This window comes from Eptesicus fuscus, chromosome 16 (assembly GCF_027574615.1).
Source record: "Eptesicus fuscus isolate TK198812 chromosome 16, DD_ASM_mEF_20220401, whole genome shotgun sequence".
In the NCBI taxonomy this organism is placed as follows: domain Eukaryota; kingdom Metazoa; phylum Chordata; class Mammalia; order Chiroptera; family Vespertilionidae; genus Eptesicus; species Eptesicus fuscus.
In genome coordinates, this window is record NC_072488.1 from 25,485,686 (window position 1) to 25,507,160 (window position 21,475).

Here is a 21,475-nt window from a genome sequence, read left to right on the forward strand (position 1 = left end):
CCTGAACAAAGGCAGAGAACAGGTTTAAAGTTGAGGCAGGAAAGATGACATCTGAATGTGACATCTAAGTAGGTAGAGGTAGGAACTCTTTGACGCTTGTGCAGTGGAACTACACGCTTCTTTTTGCACCCAGTGTTTCATTAGCGTATTAACTATCCACCCAGCAGTGTGTTTTTTACTGTTATTATGAGGATAAGGTTATGCAGCAGTCATTCTGGGGCTAAACTGCACTTACATAAGAGATGGGGAAGTCTCTTTGCCTGATAAGGCAGTACCTTGTGATTACTGGCACCATTCTGTCTGGCCACTGATTGGGTGTGGGATTTGAGGGGCAACTGATGAAAATTCTAATCTTATATAGAAGAGGCTCAGTCTGTCTCACGTAAGTAGAATGGAATATGACTCAGCCATTAAAAAGAATGTATACTTTCTGCCCTCACCGGTTTGGCTCAGTGGATAGAGTGTCGGCCTGCGGACTGAAGGGTCCCAGGTTCGATTCTGATCAAGGGCATGTACCTTGGTTGCGGGCACATCCCCAGTGGGGGGTGTGCAGGAGGCAGCTGATTGATGTTTCTAACTCTCTATCCCTCTCCCTTCCTTTCTGTAAAAAAATCAATAAAATATATTTTAAAAAAAAGAATGTATACTTTCAACAATAAAGATAAATTTAAAAATAAATAAAAAGAATGAAATCTTGCCATCCTATATAATCCTATATAATAAAAGGCTAATATGCAAATCAACCAAACAGTGGAAAGACCGGTTGCTATGATGCACACTGACTACCAGGGGGCAGATGCTCAACACAGGAGCTGTCCCCTGGTGGTCAGTGAGCTCCCACAGGGGGAGCACCGCTCAGCCAGAAGCCAGGCACAGCTGGTGAGCACAGCAGCACTGGCGGGAGTCTCTCCTGCCTCTGCGGCAGCGCTAAGGATGTCCAACTGATGGCTTAGGCCCACTCCCTGTGCAGTGGCCTGGGCCTCCCTCTTTGAGGCGATTGATCGCTGTGCAGAGGGAGGCCCTGTCCACCTAGCCGGGGCTCCACAATCAATTGCCCTGTAGAGGGTGGCCTGGGCCTCCCTCTGCAGGGCGATTGTGGGGTGATGGTGGGAGCCCCCTGACCAATTGCATCGCACCCTCCTTGGCTGGCCTGGCACCAGTGCATGTCATAGAATGGTTGTCTGGACGGTCATTCTGCTGTTCGGTGGTTCGGTTGATTTGCATATTATGCTTTTATTATTATAGAATTATTATAGACTAGAGGCCTGGTGCACAAAATACGTGCACTGGGTGGGGGGGGGAGGTCCCTCAGCCCGGCCTGTACCCTCTCGCAGTACAGGAGCCCTCAGGAGATGTCCAACTGACGGCTTAGGCCCCCTCCCCACAGAGAGGGTGTCTAAGCTGGCAGTCGGACATCCTTGGTGCTGCCATGGAGGTGGGAGAGGCTCCCACCACTGCCGGTGTGCTTGCCAGCCATGAGCCCGGCTCAGGGCTTCTGGCTGAGCAGCTCCCCTGTGGGAGCGCACTGACTACCAGGGGGCAGGCACCTGGGACCTGGGCTTCCCTCAGGCCCTGCCTTCGTCCGGAAGGACGTCCAGAATGACGTTCTGTCTAATTAGCACATTACACTTTTATTATTATAGATGGGTGGACCTAGAGCAGCGATTTTCAACCTTTTTCATCTCATGGCACACATAAACTAATTAATAGAATTCTGTGGCACATCAAAAATCTTTTTTGTTGATCTGACAAAAAATAGGTATAATTTTGATGGATTTACCAAAAACAAAAAACAAACCAACAAAAATAATAGTGATTAACAACTTTTTTTTACTCCAAAGTGACTTTTTTAAAAAATCAAGTACCTATAATTGTATATAAGAATTTCTGGTACCAAGAATTAACCAATCAGACACAATCTTACTATGCAACATGACCAATAAGATGCAACTCTATATGACCTGTATATTTATGACCTATATATTTATGGTTCAAGACAGCACATTTACACTAGACAGCTACTGTGTTGGCTATCGTCGTCTTTTTCTTTTTTTATTTGATAATATAAGGGAAGAGAGGTCAGTGCCCCTGCCTGTTTTAAAATGTTTTGCAGCACACAGTTGTGAGCGGTGGCACACTGGTTGAAAACCACTGACTTGGAGCGTATTGTGATGAGTGAAATAAGTCAGACAGAGAAAGACAAATGCCATATGACTTCACTTAAATGTGGAATCTAAAAAATAAAATAAACAAGCAGAACAGAAACAGACTCATAGATACAGAGAACATTTTGACAGTTGCCAGATGGGAGAGGGGGTTGGGAAGATGGGTGAAAAGGTGAAAGGATTAAGTACAAATTGGTAGTTACAGAATAGTCATGGGATGTCAAGTACAGCATAGGAAATATAATCAATAATATTGTAATAAGTATGTATAGTGTCAGATGGGTACTAGATTTATCAGGGTGATCCCTTCATAAGTTATATAAATGTCTAACCACTGGGTTGTATACTCGAAACTAACATATTGCATGGCAACTATAATTAAAAAATAAAAAATTACTTTAAAAATTCAAAAAATAGCCCTAGCTGGTTTGGCTCAGTGGATAGAGCATCGGCCTGCAGACTGAAGGGTCCCAGGTTCGATTCCTGTCAAGGGCACATGCCTGGGTTGCAGGCATGATCCTCAGAAGGGGGCGTGCAAGAGCCAGCCAATCAATGATTCTCTCTCATCATTGATGTTTCTCTCTCTCTCTTTCCCTCACCCTGCCTCTCTGAAATCAATAAAAATAAAAATTCAAAAAATATTTAGATGTAGTTTTTAATCTTATCATATTTCTTTTGTTAATCCTCACCTAAGGATATTTTTTTCCACTGATTTTTAGACAGAGTAGAAGGGAGGGGGGGGGGGAGAGAGAGAGAGAGAAAAAAAAAAGAGAGCAAGATCCATGTGAGACACACCAACTGGTTGGATCCCAAACGCCCTAACTGGGGCAGGGAACAAACTTGCAACTCTGGTGCATGCCCTTGACTGGAATGGTACCAGCAACCCTCTGGTGTGTGGGGGCTGACACTCTAACCACTGAGCCCCACCAGCCAGGGCATGTCATATTTCTTTGTCAGTCAAATATTATCTGTCAATTGACTCTTGTCAAAATTAAAAAGCAACATCTATAAAATTTAATAGATATACTTGGGTTGACATCTTACAAAAATATTAAGAAATATTCTTAAATATAGCACTGTTAACTACACAAGATTCACAATCATAGCATAAAATGAGAGTACTTGGCCTGGCTGGTGTGGCTCAATAGTTGAGCATCGTCCTATGAACCAGGAGGTCACAGTTCGATTCCCGGTCAGGGCACATGCCCAGAGTGGGGTGTGCAGAAGCAGCCAATCGTTGATATTTCTATCTCTCTCTCCTTCTCTCTTCCTCTCTGAAATCAATAAAAATATATTTTTTAAATGAGAGTAATTTTGAGCAGTGAATGACAAACTGAGGTGTTAATGAGCTATAAAAATAAATACCTTAGATGTATGCTCAGATATTATGAGTCAGAGCTTAGTGTGGTATTTGTCATTTATTTAATAATCATGTTTACTCAATTCACTTTACTGCAATGACCAATTTAATAAACAGCTGTCAACTTGATTGGGTAACAGATTAAGACCTGGCAATGTAACATTTTGCAAGTATAGCCACAATAACCAGTTAGATTATTCTTGTTAAAAGTACAGTATGTGTAGTTTGGAGGCTGGCTGTGGGCAACTTCCTGAAATGAAGAAGACAACAAAAATCTGGTTAACTTGTTCCTGATTTGATAGACTATTCTTTTAACTCCAAGTTGTTGAACAGATCACAGAGTTCCAAAACTAGGTGTAGCAACTCAGATTTACAGATTTAAAAAGTGATAGGATTCCCTTAAGACTTCAATCATCAAGTAAACCCTGGCCAGGTAACTTAGTTGGTTAGAGAGACCTCCCAATACATCCCGATACTCCAAGGTTCCAGGTTCCGTCCCTGGTCAGTGTTCTTACAGGAATCAACCAATGAATGCATGAATGGGTGAAACAACAAATTCTCTCTCTCTCTCTCTCTCTCTCTCTCTCTCTCTCTCTCTCTCTCCCCCTCCTTTCTAAGAGTCAATTTAAAAAATATTAAAAAATAAAGTAAATAGTTTATTTAATGTTCAAGTAAAATTCAAGTTATACAGCTATCTACTGCAACAATGTGATTATTTACATTAATCAACTTTCAATAGGAGAGTACAACACACTTAAATGATCGCTCAGTAAAAGCGTATTTCTTTTTACTGGATATATACGTATAAAAATTAGCTGAATCTTAAAATTGGGTTTTCACCTTTCCTCTTTTGAACTCTTACTCCAAAATTTTCTTATGCAGAAAAAAAAGCCTTTTAAAAACAGGTTAGGAAACATTTGAGATTTTGCTTTCCAACAATTGTCCAGTTTGGGCTCAAATCAAGTCTTATAAAGATTAAAAAGTAAATAAAGAAAAACAGATTATAATGATATTTCAGCTAACAAAAAAATTAAAGACCATATTTTGTTATTGAATTACCATTATTTTAAGACTAATAATAATGCGTTGTAATTTGAAGTCACTGCAGTGAAATAAGTTATTATCCAGTGTTTCTATTTCCCCATGTTTTCAAAACACTCATCAGTACTGTTCTCTAATGTTAATCAAACCCGGAGTACTATCAGTTTCCAGCATTTGGCTCAATGGGAGCAAGTTTTCTTACATCTCCAAGGGCTAAAAAAGGGGAAAGAACATACGAAGTTGTCATCCCCCACAAGCCAGGGAGATATTTTTTTCTCCTAGATTCAAAGGAGTACAATTAAACTGATAGGTAGAACTCAAAGTTTGGTGGGGTTTTTTTTTTTTTTTTTTTTTTTTTTGTGGTTCGACGGCTCTCCGCTTCTCCTTGTATTCATTTTAACTTCCAAGTTCCTCTTCCTAGCCGCCTCACTCTTCCAGGCCCCATTTCTTGAATGTTTCTGAGTTGTGCTCTCGGATAAAAGAAGTCGCATTATTTTCAGACTTTCTCTGTGGCCGCCAAGGGTCCCTACCCAGCCGCAGCCCACCGCCCTCCGTGCTCCTAACCCGCCACCGCAGGAAGCACCAGGTGGGCCCGCGGGGCGGGGTGCGCACCTGGAGAGGGTGGCGCCCCAAGACCGCGCAGCAGGTGGGGGAGGGGAGCCCGCTTCCTCCCCGCCCCCGCGCTCGGGACGGTGACTCATCGCGGAGACCTACGGGCAGAGGTGAGCAGCCCGGCCCGGCGCCGGGAGGCGGGGCCGCCAGGTCGGGCAGGTCTGCCCCGCCCCGCCCCGCCCCGCGCCCAGAGTGCGCAGTCCCTCGGCCAGTTCGCGTCGCCCCGGCCCCGGAGCATCCTGCAGCGGCCTCTTTGCGCTCGCGCGCCCCTCGCCTCGCGCCCCCGGCGACCCCCTCCTTCCGCGCCCTCCTCCTCGCGCGCAGCATGGCGCCCCCCCAGATCCTCGCGATCGGGCTTCTGCTCGCGACGGCGGCGGTGGCCGCGGCTCAGAAAGGTAGGGAGCGGAGTTGTGGGGTCGGCCTGGGCTCCGGGTGGGGTGCGTTGGCTCCCGGCACCTGAGTGGAGATTTGGGGAAGGGGAGCGCGGCCGCGCATTGCCGTCTGGAGACCGGAGCGCGCGGGGCGCGGTGGGGGGTGGAGGGGGACGCAGAAAGGCGCCCACTGGCGCGGGGCAGCGGGAGCAGCCTCGTTGGGCGGCTTTGCCGTCCCCTCTAGGGAGGTGGCCGGGGCCGGGACGGAGGGGCGGGCAGGGCATGGAGTGGCCACGTCCGGGGATTCTTCGGACTCGGTGTGTGCGACGCACTTGGGGTTCTGGAGGGGCCGAAACCAGCTCGGCCGGGAGGGCCGTCTTGGACGGCGACCTGCCGCCCGCCCCTCCCGGAGCACCTGCGGCGGCCCCGGATGTGGGGCTCAGGAGGGGACAGGTGGCTGCGGGAGGCCACCTGCGGGGAGGTCACCCTGGCCGCTCCACACCTGCGGGCGGGAGAGGGTCCGCCTGGACCTTGACTACAGTGCGCTGTGTTTTCTTTTCTCTAAGGATCATGTAAGTAATGCCAGCTTTAGTGTAGGGAACCCAAAAATATGGATAACCCTAAAGGGTAATACCCCCCCCCCCATAATCCCGCCACTTAAAGAGAATCCCATAATTAATAATTGGGTGTATTTTTCTCTTTAACCTTGTTCTAAATGTTGCCTAAATCTAAACACAGTTTTATATCTTGATTTCCACCCCCCATCGCACCTCCCCCCACCATGCATCCAGAGTTTTCCATTTTCTTTAGTGTTGGAAAACACTATTTAAATGGTGACAGAATAGTCTATATCGTGGAAGGTCACACCATTATCCAAATGTCGGGTGTGTAGTTTGACTTCAGTTTTTCTTACCCTGGGATAGACATCTTGGCTGTTATCAATTGTAAGATGGTGGGCAGAAGTACATGGCTATTGGCCAAAGTTTTCTGGAAAGGGTTTTATACCCTCACAAACAGGGCACAGCCTAATTAATTACCCTTTCAGAGTAATGCAGTTTAAACAACTCATGGTTTTCTAGATTCTGTCTGGGGTTAAACACTGAAATCTTAAAATCCCTTTAAAGTGACGATAGCTGCTATAGGCCTGTGTTCAGAAAGTGTACATGATGGGTCTGTTTTAAACTTGACATTGCTTGGACATGAAAAGTGTGCTTTGAGCAGGTATAGTGCTGCATAAGATTTTAACTCTTTGAGGACAGCCACTGTACTTCCTCCATTTTTGAACCCTAATATTTAGTTTCGTGCTGATAGGGTATATAGGTGGTTAGTATTGATGATACTAATTTAAACAGGGCAAAAATAAAGCCAACTTGGGACATGAAGGATCAATATTAAAATACTTTGGTTTGTCGCACTACTTTTGTTTTTAATGATTGCACTCTCTTAACCAGACGAAAGAAATTAGGTGGGCTTGCCATTTGAAGTTAAAATTTACTTTTGAGATAGTTGAGGATATAACTATGACACTGACATCAATAATCAGGATGGGAGCAAAGTTGGGTACCAGGGCCCCTGGCTGGTGTGGTTCAGTTGTTGGGAGCGTTGTCCTGTCCCATGTCCTGTCCCCTACACCTAAAGGTGGTGAGCAACCAATTGATGTTTCTCTCTCACATCCATGTCTCTCTTCCTCCCTCCCTCCCTCCCTCCATCTCTCTCTCTCCTCTCTCTCTCTCGCCCCCCCCCCCCCAGGAGAAAAAAAAAGTTGGGTATGTGTTAGGAAACCCACTTATTGAGGTGCTCCCAAATTCAATTGAAAGTATATATTTTTTAAGATACAATATAGTCCAGGTGCTGAATATGTTACTATTAAATCCCAAAGCAGGAATCTCTTAATAAGAAAATCCGGGGTGGGGGGTGTGGGGGGGGGGAGAAGGGAATGGAATTGTTGATTTTGGAAGAAGAGTCGGTAGCTGACAAGCAAGGGTTTATCTTAGCATGACAGAAAGGAGGGAAGGAGCTGACCCTGGGACTGTTATAAAGGCCAAGCTAAATATGAGGTTTGGAGGGCTGTATTCTTGGTTTAGAAAATCAAAACAGGAACGTGTGCAAATTAGACTATATACCTATATTACATATATAAATTATGTCTGCCACTCACCGCTGAAAAGTAAAACATTCAGGACCGCTCTTAAAGGCTTTGTGTCCCTGTAACTTGGACACTGTTATCACAATGTAATTTAGCTGGGACACCAGAGTTGATAGTTGGATTCACACTTTAAAGTGGATTTTTTTTTTTTTCCTCTTCTTAGACTGTATCTGTGAAAACTACAAACTGACCACAAACTGCTCTTTGAACATGGATGGTCATTGCCGGTGTACTTCAATCGGTACACAGCATTCCGTCATTTGCTCAAAATGTGAGTAGAATATCTTCAAGGCCTTTCAACTTTATTTTGACGTGTATTTCTTTGATGGGTGTGTTTTGAGTTGGGAAGCCTTTTACTGGCTCAAACCTGACTCATGTTACTTTTGTCAGCTATCTCACTCCTGACCGCGTCTTATCTTGAGAAAGCGAGCGGGGGAGCTTGCAAGTCTGTAATAATCTTTGGCCCTGGGAGTTTGAAGTTAAATTAAAATTCCTTCCCCTTAAAGAATGTAACCGCAGCTATTTTTCAGTATGACGTTAAGCTTTTTTTTTTTTTTTTTTTGGTAGTGGCTACCAAATGTTTGGTGATGAAGGCGGAAATGTCTCACTCCAAGTCCGGGAGGAGACCGAAACCCGAAGACGCCATTCAGAACAACGACGGACTCTACGATCCTGACTGTGACGAGAACGGGCACTTCAAAGCCAAGCAGTGCAACGGCACCGCCACCTGCTGGTGTGTGAACACTGCCGGCGTCCGAAGAACAGACAAAGACACTGAGATCACCTGCGCCGAACGAGTGAGGACCTAGTGAGTTGGGTTGCCTGTTCCGTTTGTTTTCGTGCTTTTCAGATTTGTTTAATTAAACTTACTGTTGAAGAAGTAATACAATTTTGTGATCTAGAATTCAACAGATGGAAACGGGAGTACAGTGAAAAGTCTCCATCCCGTCTCAAGCCCCCAGTTACGCAGTTTAACTCCATAGAACTGATTCACTAGTTTATTCTACAGATATTTTGTAAATTTACTAGCAATATTTATATTTTTTGTTCTTTACGGTAGCATATGGAACATAATTTCCCTTTAATATTTTTACTCAACACTGTTCAGTATTTCAAAGTTGGGTTAGTATTAAATGTATATGAATGATTTAAGCTACCTTGGTATTTGCTCACTTACAGTGGTGTTTTTGTTTTGTTATTTTTTAAAATATTTTTCATTGATTTCAGAGAAGAGGGAGAGGGAGAGAGATAATGATGAGATAAAATCATTGATCCGCAACCCAGGCATGTGCCCTTGACTGGAATCAAACCTGGGACCCTTCAGTCCACAGGCTGACACTCTGTCCACTGAGCCAAATCAGCTAGGGCTCGCTTATAGTTTTAAAGTGAGATATGGTTGTCTTGAGGATTATGTAATGAAAAAGAACAGAAACACAAGCTACCATAAGCAAAAAAGGTTTTATTGGAAAAAACTAGAAACTGAAAAGGTATCAAGACCAAGATGGTCACTCTCTACGCTTCTGTCTCCTGGAGCCTCCAGGTTACTTTTCTGTTTCTCTTGGCGTCTTTCTGTGTCTTCACTGGACCTCAGCCCAACATGACCAGCTGAGCCCTGACTTCACACGACCAGAGGCCAGAGAGCCAGTGTTAGAAAGGGTGTTCCCTCCTGGATGAGTTCTTTTTTTTTAATACAAGGAAGAGTTTATTTAGAAAATCACAGAGGTAGAAGAAGTGAGTCGTAGAAGAAGTGGGCTCAGGAAACAAGTTATAGAGGCAAAAGAAGGGCCCTTGGAGCTTAGGAGAAAGAGAGGCAAGGGGAAAAGTGGGGGTGGCCTGGGGGAGAAGGGTGGGGAAAGGTGCTGGGGTGCTCCATAGAGAGAGCCACTGGATGAGTTCTTTATGAAAGATCTGTGAGGGCCAGGGAAAAAATTAAAGGCATATCTACTGCATAAATCCTTTTCCTATTATCTCTACTTGGTTATTAAGAAAATAATATAATGTAAACGTCTGAGTTGTTATATAGTTAATACTGTCTTTTTATTTTACAGCTGGATCATCATTGAACTAAGACACAAAACAAGAGAAAAACCTTACAATAGTCAAAGTTTGCAGACGTAAGTGCTATTCAATGCATTGTGTTTACATGGCCGATGCTCAGATCTTCCCTCCTACATTAAAAGAACTAAAACAAGTCACAATGCTTCTTTGTATTTCTTAAAAAGATACTATACTAGTACATACTATTTTTAATCTTACTTTGAAATAGATTTGTAAGAATAGTAAGATTTCTATAGTACCCTTCACTTAGATTCACCGGTAAACATTTGCCACATTTTTTCTTTATATGTATATGTGTGTGTGCTTTGTGCATCTATCTAAGCGTGTATATTTCCCCACAGAACCATATGAGAGCAAATTATAGACATCATGCCCCCAATGTTGTCCTTTATAACCATTTTTTATCCTCTGACCCAGGATCCAATCTAAGATTATACATTGCATTTAGTTGTCATGACTGTTTTCTCTTCAATATGAAACACTGTTTTGGACTTTCTTTGTCTTCCATGACCTTGATAATTTTGAAGCGTGTGGGCAAGTTGTTTTTGTTTTGTTTGCAATAAATTTTTAATTTATTGATTTTAGAGAGAAACATTGCTTTGTTCCACTTATTTATGCATTCATTGATTTGCTTCTTATATGTGTGCCCTGACCAGGGATTGAAACCACAACTTTTGTGTATCAGGACAATGCTCTGACCAACTCAGCTACTCGGCCAGGGCCTGCTTTCTTAAAAAATTGATTTTCTTGGAGAGAGAGAGACAGAAACAGAGACCAACTCAGCTACTCGGCCAGGGCCTGCTTTCTTAAAAAATTGATTTTCTTGGAGAGAGACAGACAGAAACAGAGGCATGGACTGGTTGCCTCCCATAACACCCCAACTGGGATCGAACCTGCAACCTGGGTATGTGCCCTGACTAGGAATCAGTATGCATTTAATACTGAGACCCACACTGGCCACGGCTAGGCAACTTGTTTTATAGAATGTCCCTCAAATTTTGTTTTTCTGATGTTTCCTCATAATTTAGTACAGGTTATACTTTTTTTCCCCCTTGGTTTATCACCAGCATCTATAAAACCAGTCCTAGAAAGGACATGATGTCACCTTGTTCTTCCTGTACTGATGGTGTTAACTGTGGTTAAGGTTGTGTCGCCAGGTTTCTCCACTGTAGAGTTACCATTGTCTTCTTTTTAATGAATAAATATAACCTGTGGGCAAGCTCTGGCTGGGTAGCTCACTCAGTTGGTTAGAGCATCCCAGTAACGCCAGGGTTGCAGGCTCCGTCCCTGGTCAGGGCACATATAAGAAGCAACCAATGAATACAACAAATTAACCCTTTGCACTCGCTTTTTTTCTCGATTCCTTTATTTTAATGCTAACCGTGTCGAGTCACACTCGACATCCGAGTGCAAAAGGTTAATATTTCTCCATCCCTTCTTCTCCCTCTAAAATCAGTAAATAAAAAATTTAAAAACTAAATTAATAAGTATAATCTGTGGGCAGATACTTGATACCCTGTTTCTAATCAAAGTAGAATTCAATAGTTTAGCATCAGTGGATGATTCTAGCCTGAATCATTTATCTTGATATTTGCAAAATGGCATAAAATTTCCAAGTTTGGTTATTGACAACTCCAGACCTTGAGCTATCTGCTTAGTTAAAAATTAGTGCTTCTTATAAAAAAAAAAAAATGAATTAAAATTTCTAAAATATTTTTTTTAATGTTATGTAGTACAACCATTTTTTTAAAAAACATGATTTTTAATTATTTACAGTGCGCTCAAGGAGATAATCACAACTCGTTATCAACTGGATTCAAAATATATTGGAAATATTCTGGTAAGTTTTGTATTTTGTTTTTTTAGTAAATGAGCTTTACAGAAAGTTGGTGAAGCAGTGTGGTTTGGATCTGATTTTTGGTGGTGATTAAATTGCATTTGAGTAACAGTTTCAGCTCTGGGCACTTCATAAAGCAAATTCCCTGTTTTATTTTTCTTTTATAGCCTTTGAAAACCTCAATTTACCCTTAAAGCAAATGTTGTATCTCTTAGTATCCCAAACACACACCAGTCTTCTTACCCTGGGAAACTGCTCTCTGTGATTGCTGTTAGCACACATTTGCTTTTGGGTGCCTAGCTCCCATCTCCTCTCGTTTCAGGAGCTACTCCTAACCAGGTAGCTCTTCCTTAACTTTTTCAACTCTGGTTGAAAATGCTTTAATAGTGTGATGAAACTCTTTTAAAGCAGTATTAATTTACTTGTAAGTTCCTCTAGATTAAAATTTATGTCATTCTTATTTTTAAAATAGATTTATTGATTTCAGAGAGGGAGAGGGAGAGAGAGAAACATCAATGATGAAAGAGAATCATTGGTCAGCTGCCTCCTGCACACCCCACACTGGGGATTGAGCCTGCAACCCAGGCATATGCCCCAACTGGGAATTGAACCATGACTTCCTGGTTCATAGGTCGACATTCAACCATTGAGCCACACTTGCCCGGCAAACTTTGTCATTTAAAAAATAATTTTTTTATTGATTTCAGAGAGAGGAGAGAGAGAGAGAGAGAGAAACATCAACGATAAGAGAGAATCATTGATTGGCACTCCCCCTACTGGGGATTGAGTCCGCAACCTGGGCATATGCCCTTGACCAGAATTGAACCTGGGACCCTTCAGTCTGCAGGCTGATGCTCTATCCACTGAGCCAAACCGGCTAGGGTTTATGTCATTTTTAAAAAGAGACTCTATTGCTTTCAGTGGAGCCCATCACCCAGAAGCATACTAAAAACGGGTACGTGGAATTTTGAGTCCTCGAATGCCTAAAAATATTGTTAGATTATTCTTATAATTGATTGATAATTTGACTTAGTATAGAATTCAAGGTTACAAATTTCCTTAGACTTTTGAATGTATTTCTCCAATATCTTACAGCTCCAGTGTTGATATTGAAAAGTCCATTTAGTTCCAATCCTTTGTTCATGATTCATCCTCACCCTCATGAATTTTCTCTTATCTCTTATGCTGTTATTTTCTGAGTCTTGGGTTTTTTAATCCTTTCCCTTCTATTGTCAAATATTCTATATTTGAGAGCTTTCTATGTCTTTGTCTTTCAAGCCTTCTATTGCATTTTAATTTTTATTGTATTTTCTATTTACAAAAGATTCTCTCTTAGCCTCCAATTGTTCCTCCCTTTCTATTTTTGCTTCATAAATGCAATGACTCCCCCAAACAATTTTTTCTTTTCCCTTCATTTTCACTGTTCTATGCTTTCTTCCCTCTCTTCCCCCTCTCTTCCCCCTCACCCCCCTGGTATTTTGGTCTATTTTTCATATTAAAGACTTCCTTTGAAAATAAATGACTGTTTGGAAGAAATATGCTTTTTTGCTTCCTAAAAGCAGAATGTGGTAAATACATACTGCATTTTGGATTGTGTTTCGTTAACATTTTAATTTTTTTTAAAATATATTTTATTTATTTATTTATTTATTTGTTTGTTTGTTTATTTGTTTATTTATTTATTTTTATATAGTTTATTGATTTTTCACAGAGAGGAAGGGAGAGGGATAGAGAGCCAGAAACATCGATGAGAGAGAAACATCGACCAGCTGCCTCCTGCACACCCCCTACCGGGGATGTGCCCGCAACCAATGTACATGCCCTTGACCGGAATCGAACCTGGGACCCTTCAGTCTGCAGACCGACGCTCTATCCACCGAGCCAAACCGGTTTCGGCAACATTTTAATTTTAAAGTAGTTCTAGCCAAATATGGTGCTTTAATACCTTATTCTAAAATCTTTTCAAGAGAAGAAAATTTTCTTTTGATAAGAAAACATGATTGCAATTATTATTGTTTGCATTGCTGTCTTAGTTCTCTTGGGTAAATTTAAAGACCTCCCAAAGATTTTTTATTTTTCCAAAGATTTTTAAAATTCTTAGTGATAAACTCAATTATCTACTAGTGAAAAGGAGCACTGATACGTGTAGATTATAGAAAATCAAATAGTAAATATTCTCATTATTGAATAATGATATATTCATGATTCTGGTTATGTTAATATTAATTTGTATTTTTCAATTTCCTCCCCAGTATGAGAATGATATTATCACTATTGATCTAGTGCAGAATTCTTCTCAGAAAACTCAGAATGACGTGGACATAGCTGATGTGGCTTACTATTTTGAAAAAGATGTGAGTATAATCTTCCTCGTCTTATTCCTTTGTATAGAAATGTAATGCTGTTTGTCATGCCTCAGCGGATTCAAGATCTTTCATCATCTGCTTCTCCACGTACAGACCAACCTTATCTCTGTTCTCCTAGTGATTCTTGTGCTGCCATTAATGTCTTCCCTGTCACTCTTATCACCTTTCTTATACACCTTTCTTGTTTGTTTGTATATTTATGCCTTTTTATCAAATTGTTCTACCTAGAATATCTTCACATAATTCTTATCTATTACCTCTCGTTGGTAGTTGCTCGGTTTGTGTGTATAGTCTTATCCTATTATTTTCGTGAATAAGAGTTATGTGAGAAATGCTGTGTAGCTGGTATGATAAAATAGTTTGTTTAAGCTTTATATTTTTTTAAAAATATTTTTTTTATTGATTTCAGAGAGGAAGGGAGAGAGAGATAGAAACATCAATGATGAGCCCTAACCGGTTTGGCTCAGTGGATAGAGCGTCGGCCTGCGGACTCAAGGGTCCCAGGTTCGATTCCAGTCAAGGGCATGTACCTTGGTTGCAGGCACATACCCAGTAGGGAGTGTGCAGGAGGCAGCTGATCGATGTTTCTAGCTCTCTATCCCTCTCCCTTCCTCTCTGTAAAAAATCAATAAAATATAAATAAAATAAAAAAAAAATCAATGATGAGAGAGAATCATTGATCAGCTGCATCTTGCATGCTCCCTTCCCTACCGCCTCCCCAGGGGTCAAGCCCGCAACCTGGGCATGTGCCCTGACCGGGAATCGAACTGGCGACCTCTTGATTCATGTGTTGACACAAAACCACCGAGCCACACCAACTGGGCACTTTATATCTTATAATATGCTATTTTTTTTTTTTAATGAAATCTGGAATTTGCTTCAAAATAGTTTGGTCTGAAGAAGGCGGGGGGTGGAGGGGGAAGATAGAAGGAAGAACGAGTAAAATAAGATTGACCTTGTGTTTTTATTGTTGAATCTAGTGATAGGTACATGGGACTTCATTATAGTATTCTTTCTACTTTTGTATATGTTTGAAAATTTCCCATGTTAATGATCTTTTTTAAGTTTCAGTGTATGAGAATGTTATCATTGAAATCATAAAGATTCTTGGCAACAGTTCTTTTATTGATTTTAGAGAGAGAGGGGGAAGGAGAGAGAAATAAGATGCATTGATGAAAAAAACATCAACATCGATTGGCTGCCTTCTGCATGCCCCCCACTGAGGATTGAGCCTGAAACCCAGGCATGTCCCCTGACTGGGAATCAAACTGGTGACCTCTTGGTGCATGGGTTGACGCTCAACCATTGAGCCACACCAGCTGGGCAGCAACAGTTTTTTTGGTTTATAATTGACATGTAATTCCACGTGGCCAGATTTTAAAAAATACTTTCAATTGCTTTTCTCCTCAATATAGGTTAAAGATGAATCCTTGTTCTATTCCAAGAGAATGGACCTGAGGATAGATGGGGAACAGCTGGATCTGGATCCTGGTCGAACTGCCATTTACTATGTTGATGAAAAACCACCTGAATTTTCAATGCAGGGTCTGAAAGCTGGTATTATTGCTGTCATCGTGGTTGTGGCAATAGCACTTATTGCTGGAATCGTCGTTCTGGTGAGTATACAACAAGTAACGTTTTATTTAAGGTTGTATTCTTTCAAGGAAAGGTGACAATATCAAAAGGCTACATCCATGTTCCAAAATGATATAAATGAAATGGAAATCTTTTTTTCTTCTTAATCATTCTCTATAGTGAGTGAATCTATTGCATTTCTGGTCCCTTTTTATTAAAAAATCACCTTATGAAGCAAGGAAGGGTACTAATCAGAAAAGCTTGTAGCTGCGCACCTCACAGGTCAGTTAGGTTGCTGTCAAGCAGCAAATGTCCTTCAGTTCTCGCTGCAAACTGTTCAACACTCCTACCAGGATTAGTGCAATACACCTGCACTTCCAGCCATTCAGTGAGATGAAATGACACAACACAGATTAAGGTTAGCATAGCAAGAAGTTAAAAGTGATAAATGTGAAGCAAATGGAATTTATCAGTGCTTCAGGAGAAGGATGTGCCACGCGAAGGAGCGGGGCTTATTCTAGAAATGTACGGGTGCTTCAGCTTCAGGGAATCGTACCCACATAAAGAATTCAGAGATGGATTTGAAGGTCCATGGGAATTTACACTGTCCGTTCGATGGGATGGTCACACTTGGCGCTCCACCTGGAAGAAAACAGAAGTTGCGTTCCAGTTTCACCCCAGCGGGGCCAACCACCTTGTCCAGCTGTGTGATTGGCAAAGCGCCTGTGAGAGGAGTCAGGCAGTGCATGTTGAAATAACCTGTGGTAAAGAAAACCAAGTAAGACAAGAAATCTGGAATCTGTGAGGGAGAAGATACATATTTGATGTCATTGAAATTAACGTCTGTATGGCAAAGAGACTGTAAAGTAGAAAATACCGCCCTAGCTGGTTTGGCTCAGTGGATAGAGCGTCGGCCTACAGACTGAAGGGTCCAGAGTTCAGTTCCGGTCAAGAACACATGCCTGGGTTTCGGGCTCGGTCCCCAGTAGGGGGCATGCAGGAGGCAACCGATCAATGATTCTCTCTCATCATTGATGTTTTTATCTCTTTCTCTCTCTCTGCCTTTCTGAAATCAATAAAAATATATATTAAGAGAAAATATCAATGATAGGCTGGGGGAAATATTCACCATGCATAATTAAAAATAAGGTATTATGCATAATGTATATAGAGCTCTTACAAATTGATGAGGAAACTAAAGAAGGAATGGCAGCAGGTATGGATAGACAATTTACAGAAGAGGAATTCCAGATGGCAAAAATAAACACATGAAAGATTAGTCATAGGGTGGCGGGGGTAGGGCGCATTTAAAAAAAAAAAAAGATTAGTCATAGAAATCATTGGATTTGTCCTGTATAAATGAAAGCACGAGTACATAAGGAAGCATGGTCAGGTAATATATTGCAGTGTTGCTAGTAATGGTCAATCTGCAAACAACCTGACCATAGTATATCCAGGCCATGGAATAAAGTGGCTGTGGAAAAGAATGAGTTCAATCTATAGCTTTTGATTTGGTAGGGTTCCTATGACAATACAGGCTGTGCAAAAACATTGCATGATTCCATAGTTTATGTTTGTTTTAGGAAGGAACAGTATGTGGAAGAATGCACATCAGGCTTTTACATTTCATTAAAGATGATTCATTATTTTCTTTTTTAAATATATTTTTATTGATTTTAGAGAGGAAGGGAGTAAGAGATAGAAACATCAGTGATGAGAGAGAGAATCGTCAATCTGCCTCCTGGACGCCCCCCACTGGGGACCAAGCCCACAACCCAGGCATGTGCCCTGACCAGGAACCTAACTGTGACCTTCTGGTTCATAGGTCGACGCTCAACCACTGAGCCACATCAGGCGGGCTGTTTTTATTGATTTTTGAGAGAGAGGAAGGGAGAGAGAGACAGAAAGAAATCAATAGGTTGCCTCCCACATGCACCGCACCCTGAGCGGCGGCCTTTCAGGCATGGGACCATGTTCAAGCAACTGAGCCACACTGGTCAGTGCTTCAACCTTTTTCATCTCATGGCATACATAAACTAATGACTAAAATTCTGCAGCACACCAAAAAATATATGTTTTGCTGATCTTAAAAAATAAAAAAAAAGAAGGTATAATTTTTATTCATTTATACTGGATGGCTATTGTGTTGGCCATTGTCATTTTTTTGTTTGACAATCTAAGGGAAAAGAGGTCAGTACCCCTGAGTAAGTAGTCAGGTATTGTATGTTTTTAAAATTCTTGTGGCACACCGGTTAAAAACTGCTGATTTAGACCAACTTTTTGTTTGGGTAGCAGTCCTAAAATTGTAACAATTTTTCTTTCATTCAGATTATTTCCAGAAAGAAAAGAACGGCAAAGTATGAGAAGGCTGAGGTAAATGGATTACTTCATAAAAAGACCCTTGTTTAATCTTTTATTCCTAATAATCTCTGTATCTTCCTAGACACTGACAGGTTTCAATTACACTGGAGTCCTTTTGTAATATTGTCCATAGAGTCGAAGGAGCAGTCTTACAATGCTCCCTTACCTAAATTTTCTTGCTCAAGTTTCATGGCAGATCAACTTGTAATGAATTCTGTCTCATATAATAATGGGATAGGAAGCCTGTATTACATATATATATATATTTTTACAAAGTGTTAACGTTTAGTGGAATCTTTTAGAAGCATACTCTCGTGAATTCATTTTAGAGAAACTCAGTATGACTAATCACCTGATTTATTGTCTTTATGCTAGTGAAATTATTAATAATCATTAAAAATGAACTTAATTTATGTCCTGCTTAATTTGTTGCATACTAACTAGTCATTAGTGTGAAATCTAAGTGTGAGATTGCTAGTGTGATTCAGTCACTTGGAATTTGATACGAATACACTTGTTCTAAAATCCATCAATAACGTTTTCAGTATACCCACCAATTTTTGTATATTTATGTATTTTTGTAATTGTATATGTGCTATTTACTGATATTTTACCAAATAATACAGAAATGTAAAAGAATATTGAAAAAATCTAATAATGGAACTAGAAAGTTCTACCATTTTCTTCCCATACCATAATCATGTGGCTTACCTGGTTTGGTGACCACTGGTCTAGAGGACTATCCCTAAACTGAATCATATCAGAAATTCAGAATGACAATAATAGTGTTGTGGTTAAGAACAATATAGACCTGGGTGTGACCTCTTATTAGCTGGACAAATTATTTAACTTCTTTAAGCCTCCATGTTTCCCTATGTATAAAGCGAGATATTAGTGCAGACTCATGAGGATTAAACAAAGTAATCCATGCACAATTTTGGTCTCAGGCTTGCCACAGGGCAAAATGTTTGTCAGGTGTACTTGTTGTAACCATGTCTCAGTTCTGCCTATGACTAATTGTGTAGTCTGGGACGAGCTACTTAATTCTGAACTTCAGTTTCCTCACCCATAAAAGAAAAGATTGATAATAGAAAATGGATTGGTTCTTCCTAGATGTAAAAATGGTATACATGTAATAAAAATCTTATCCATTCTTAACCCTTTGCACTCGCTTGCTTTTTTCTCGATTCCTTTATTCTAATGCTAACCGTGTCGAGTCACACTTGACATCCGAGTGCAAAAGGTTAAAGACATTAGCTTACCTGATACTTGCCCCTGTCACTTCGGCCATCTTTGCTCTCTAAACAGCAGTTTGAATCATGCACCCAGTGTGTGCTTCCTTGTATGATAGCTTTCTTTTTTTTTAGTTTAAATAAGTCTCGTAAATGTGGAAGAGAAGCATCTTGCTTTCTCTTGGTTTGGTTTTAACTTTTCAGAAAGAACAAAAGATTGGAAAATTATTTTAATGTTTTTTTCTCTTTTTGCCTCTATTGCAGATAAAGGAGATGGGTGAGATGCATAGGGAACTCCACGGATAACTGCTGTAATTTGAAAAGTAACTCGAAGAAGGGAAATTAGCAGATGGACTCAGATTACAAATGTATGAGCGTGGGACAGAGAAATCTTTGCAGACTATTTTATTAGTTAACATATATTTGTATTTGTAATAGTGAAACCTATACTCAAAATATAAGAGCTTGAAATTGACTTTACCAATCTTAAAATTGACCACAAGTGTCATGTATATGCAGTTCTGATAGTCCCAGAACTTGGGCTGCATAGTTAAAATTATTTATACACAACAGTGAAGAGTGTGCATTAAATATGCTTCCACAGTAGAGTTTGAATGACTGCTGACTCATCCATTTGTGATTGAAAGCTGCCTTCCTATTTACTTTTGAGTCTTGTACATAAAAACCTTTTTTTTTATGAACTATGAAATAAACATTTTAAAACTGAATTCTAACTTTGTTTGAATCATATAGAATCAAATTTCCTAGTATATACATAAGATAATAGTTTAAGAAATGTTCTGAATGCTAACTACAAATTGGAGTTTTGCATGAGTCATGCATATCTTATATAATAAAACCCTAATATGCAAATTGACCAAATGGTGGAACAACTGGTCACTATGATACACACTGACCACCAGGGGGCAGATGCTCAATGCAGGAGCTGACCCCTGGCGGTCAGTGTGCTCCCACAGGGGGAGCACTGCTCAGCCAGAAGCCGGCCTCACGCCTGGTGAGCCCAGCGGTGGTGGCGGGAGCCTCTTCTGCATCTGCTGCAGGTGGGTGGGAAGGAGCGAGGGGTCGCGGACTGCGAGAGCCCAGGACTGTGAGAGGGATGTCTGATTGCCAGCAGGTGGACATCCCCCGAAGGGTTCCAGACTGCGAGAGGGTGCAGGCTGGGCTGAGGGACCCCACCCCACCCCCGCCCAGTGCACAATTTTCGTGCACCAGGCCTCTAGTTCAATATAAAATGCATAACATGTAACTTCACAGAAAAATCAGTTTTATTCAGAGTGAATCTAAAGATTCTGCTTTAGACAAATTGGCATTTTGGCAAATATACCTTGAGGCAGAATTGATAGAAAATGTTGTGAACCATGAATTCTATGGTTGGTCAAGTTAGAAGCACCAGTTTTTCAACATGTATAATGAGTAATTATGGTACAAATATACAGGGTGGGGCAAAAATAGGTTTAGTTTGTATGGAAAATAATACAAAAATTAATAAAGAATAATACAAGAATAAACTTTCACATACAACCATAAACCTACTTTTGCCCCACCCGGTATTTTATGTTGAAGTCAAATATTTTCCTTTTGATAGGAAAAATTTTAAAATACTATGAAAATAACATTAAAGAAAATGTAAAAAGTATATTTAAGCATGATTTTTATTCCATCTGTAGTAGGTAGAATTCTAGATGGTCCCCAAGATTTCTTACCCTGGATGTATATGCCCTCTATACATCATTCCCAATATTAAATTACGTTATATGGCAAAGGTGAAGGGATTTTGTAGATGTAATTAAAGAACCCTAATCAGTTGACTGAATTCAAAGGGAGGTTACTGTGGGTGGGCCTGACTTTAAATCAGATGATCCTTTTAAAAGAATGTCTGAAGGTGAACAGCAACAGCAGAGGTGCTCTCCTGTTAGCCGTAAAGCAAACTGCCATATTGTAGAGAGGGTCACCTATCAGGAAATGCCCAGCAGACCCTAGGGGCTGAGGCCTCAATCTCAGAGCCATAGGAACTGAATTCTGCCAAAAACCAGTGAGCTTGGAAGTGACCCCAGCTCCAAGTGATATCATAGCCCTGGCTGACATCTTCAGCAATCTTAAGACCCCAAGAGAAGGACCCAGTTATGCTATGCCTGGACTCCTGACCCATGGAAACAGATAAATGCTTATTGTCTTAAGATGCTAAATATGGTCATTTGTTATATAGTGATAGAAATGGACATAGTAGTAAGTAACAAGAACTTTAAAGACAATAGGAATAGCAGATATAGGGAACAGCCACTACCTTAGGGCTGAGATAGTGCAGCACCCAAGGAAGAGACCTTTAACTG

General features: G+C 40.9%; 1 protein-coding gene across 1 annotated transcript; it reads left to right on the forward strand.

Moving 5' to 3' along the window:
• The first annotated feature begins 5,361 nt into the window (after positions 1-5,361).
• EPCAM (epithelial cell adhesion molecule) lies at positions 5,362-19,852 on the forward strand. Its single transcript, XM_008162459.3, has 9 exons — positions 5,362-5,573; positions 7,859-7,966; positions 8,263-8,503; positions 9,744-9,809; positions 11,530-11,593; positions 13,843-13,944; positions 15,372-15,572; positions 17,860-17,904; positions 19,389-19,852. The coding sequence occupies exons 1-9, from the start codon at positions 5,504-5,506 to the stop codon at positions 19,428-19,430; spliced, it is 939 nt and encodes a 312-aa protein (XP_008160681.2). The 5' UTR covers positions 5,362-5,503; the 3' UTR covers positions 19,431-19,852.
• The last annotated feature ends 1,623 nt before the right edge of the window (positions 19,853-21,475 follow it).

Coding starts and splice junctions, on each gene's coding strand:
- EPCAM (XM_008162459.3), top strand. CDS start 5,504: ATGGCGCCCCCCCAGATCCTCGCGATCGGGCTTCTGCTCGCGACGGCG. Junction 7,967..8,262: donor TTCCGTCATTTGCTCAAAAT/GTGAGTAGAATA, acceptor TTTTTTTGGTAG/TGGCTACCAAATGTTTGGTG. Junction 8,504..9,743: donor GCCGAACGAGTGAGGACCTA/GTGAGTTGGGTT, acceptor TTTATTTTACAG/CTGGATCATCATTGAACTAA.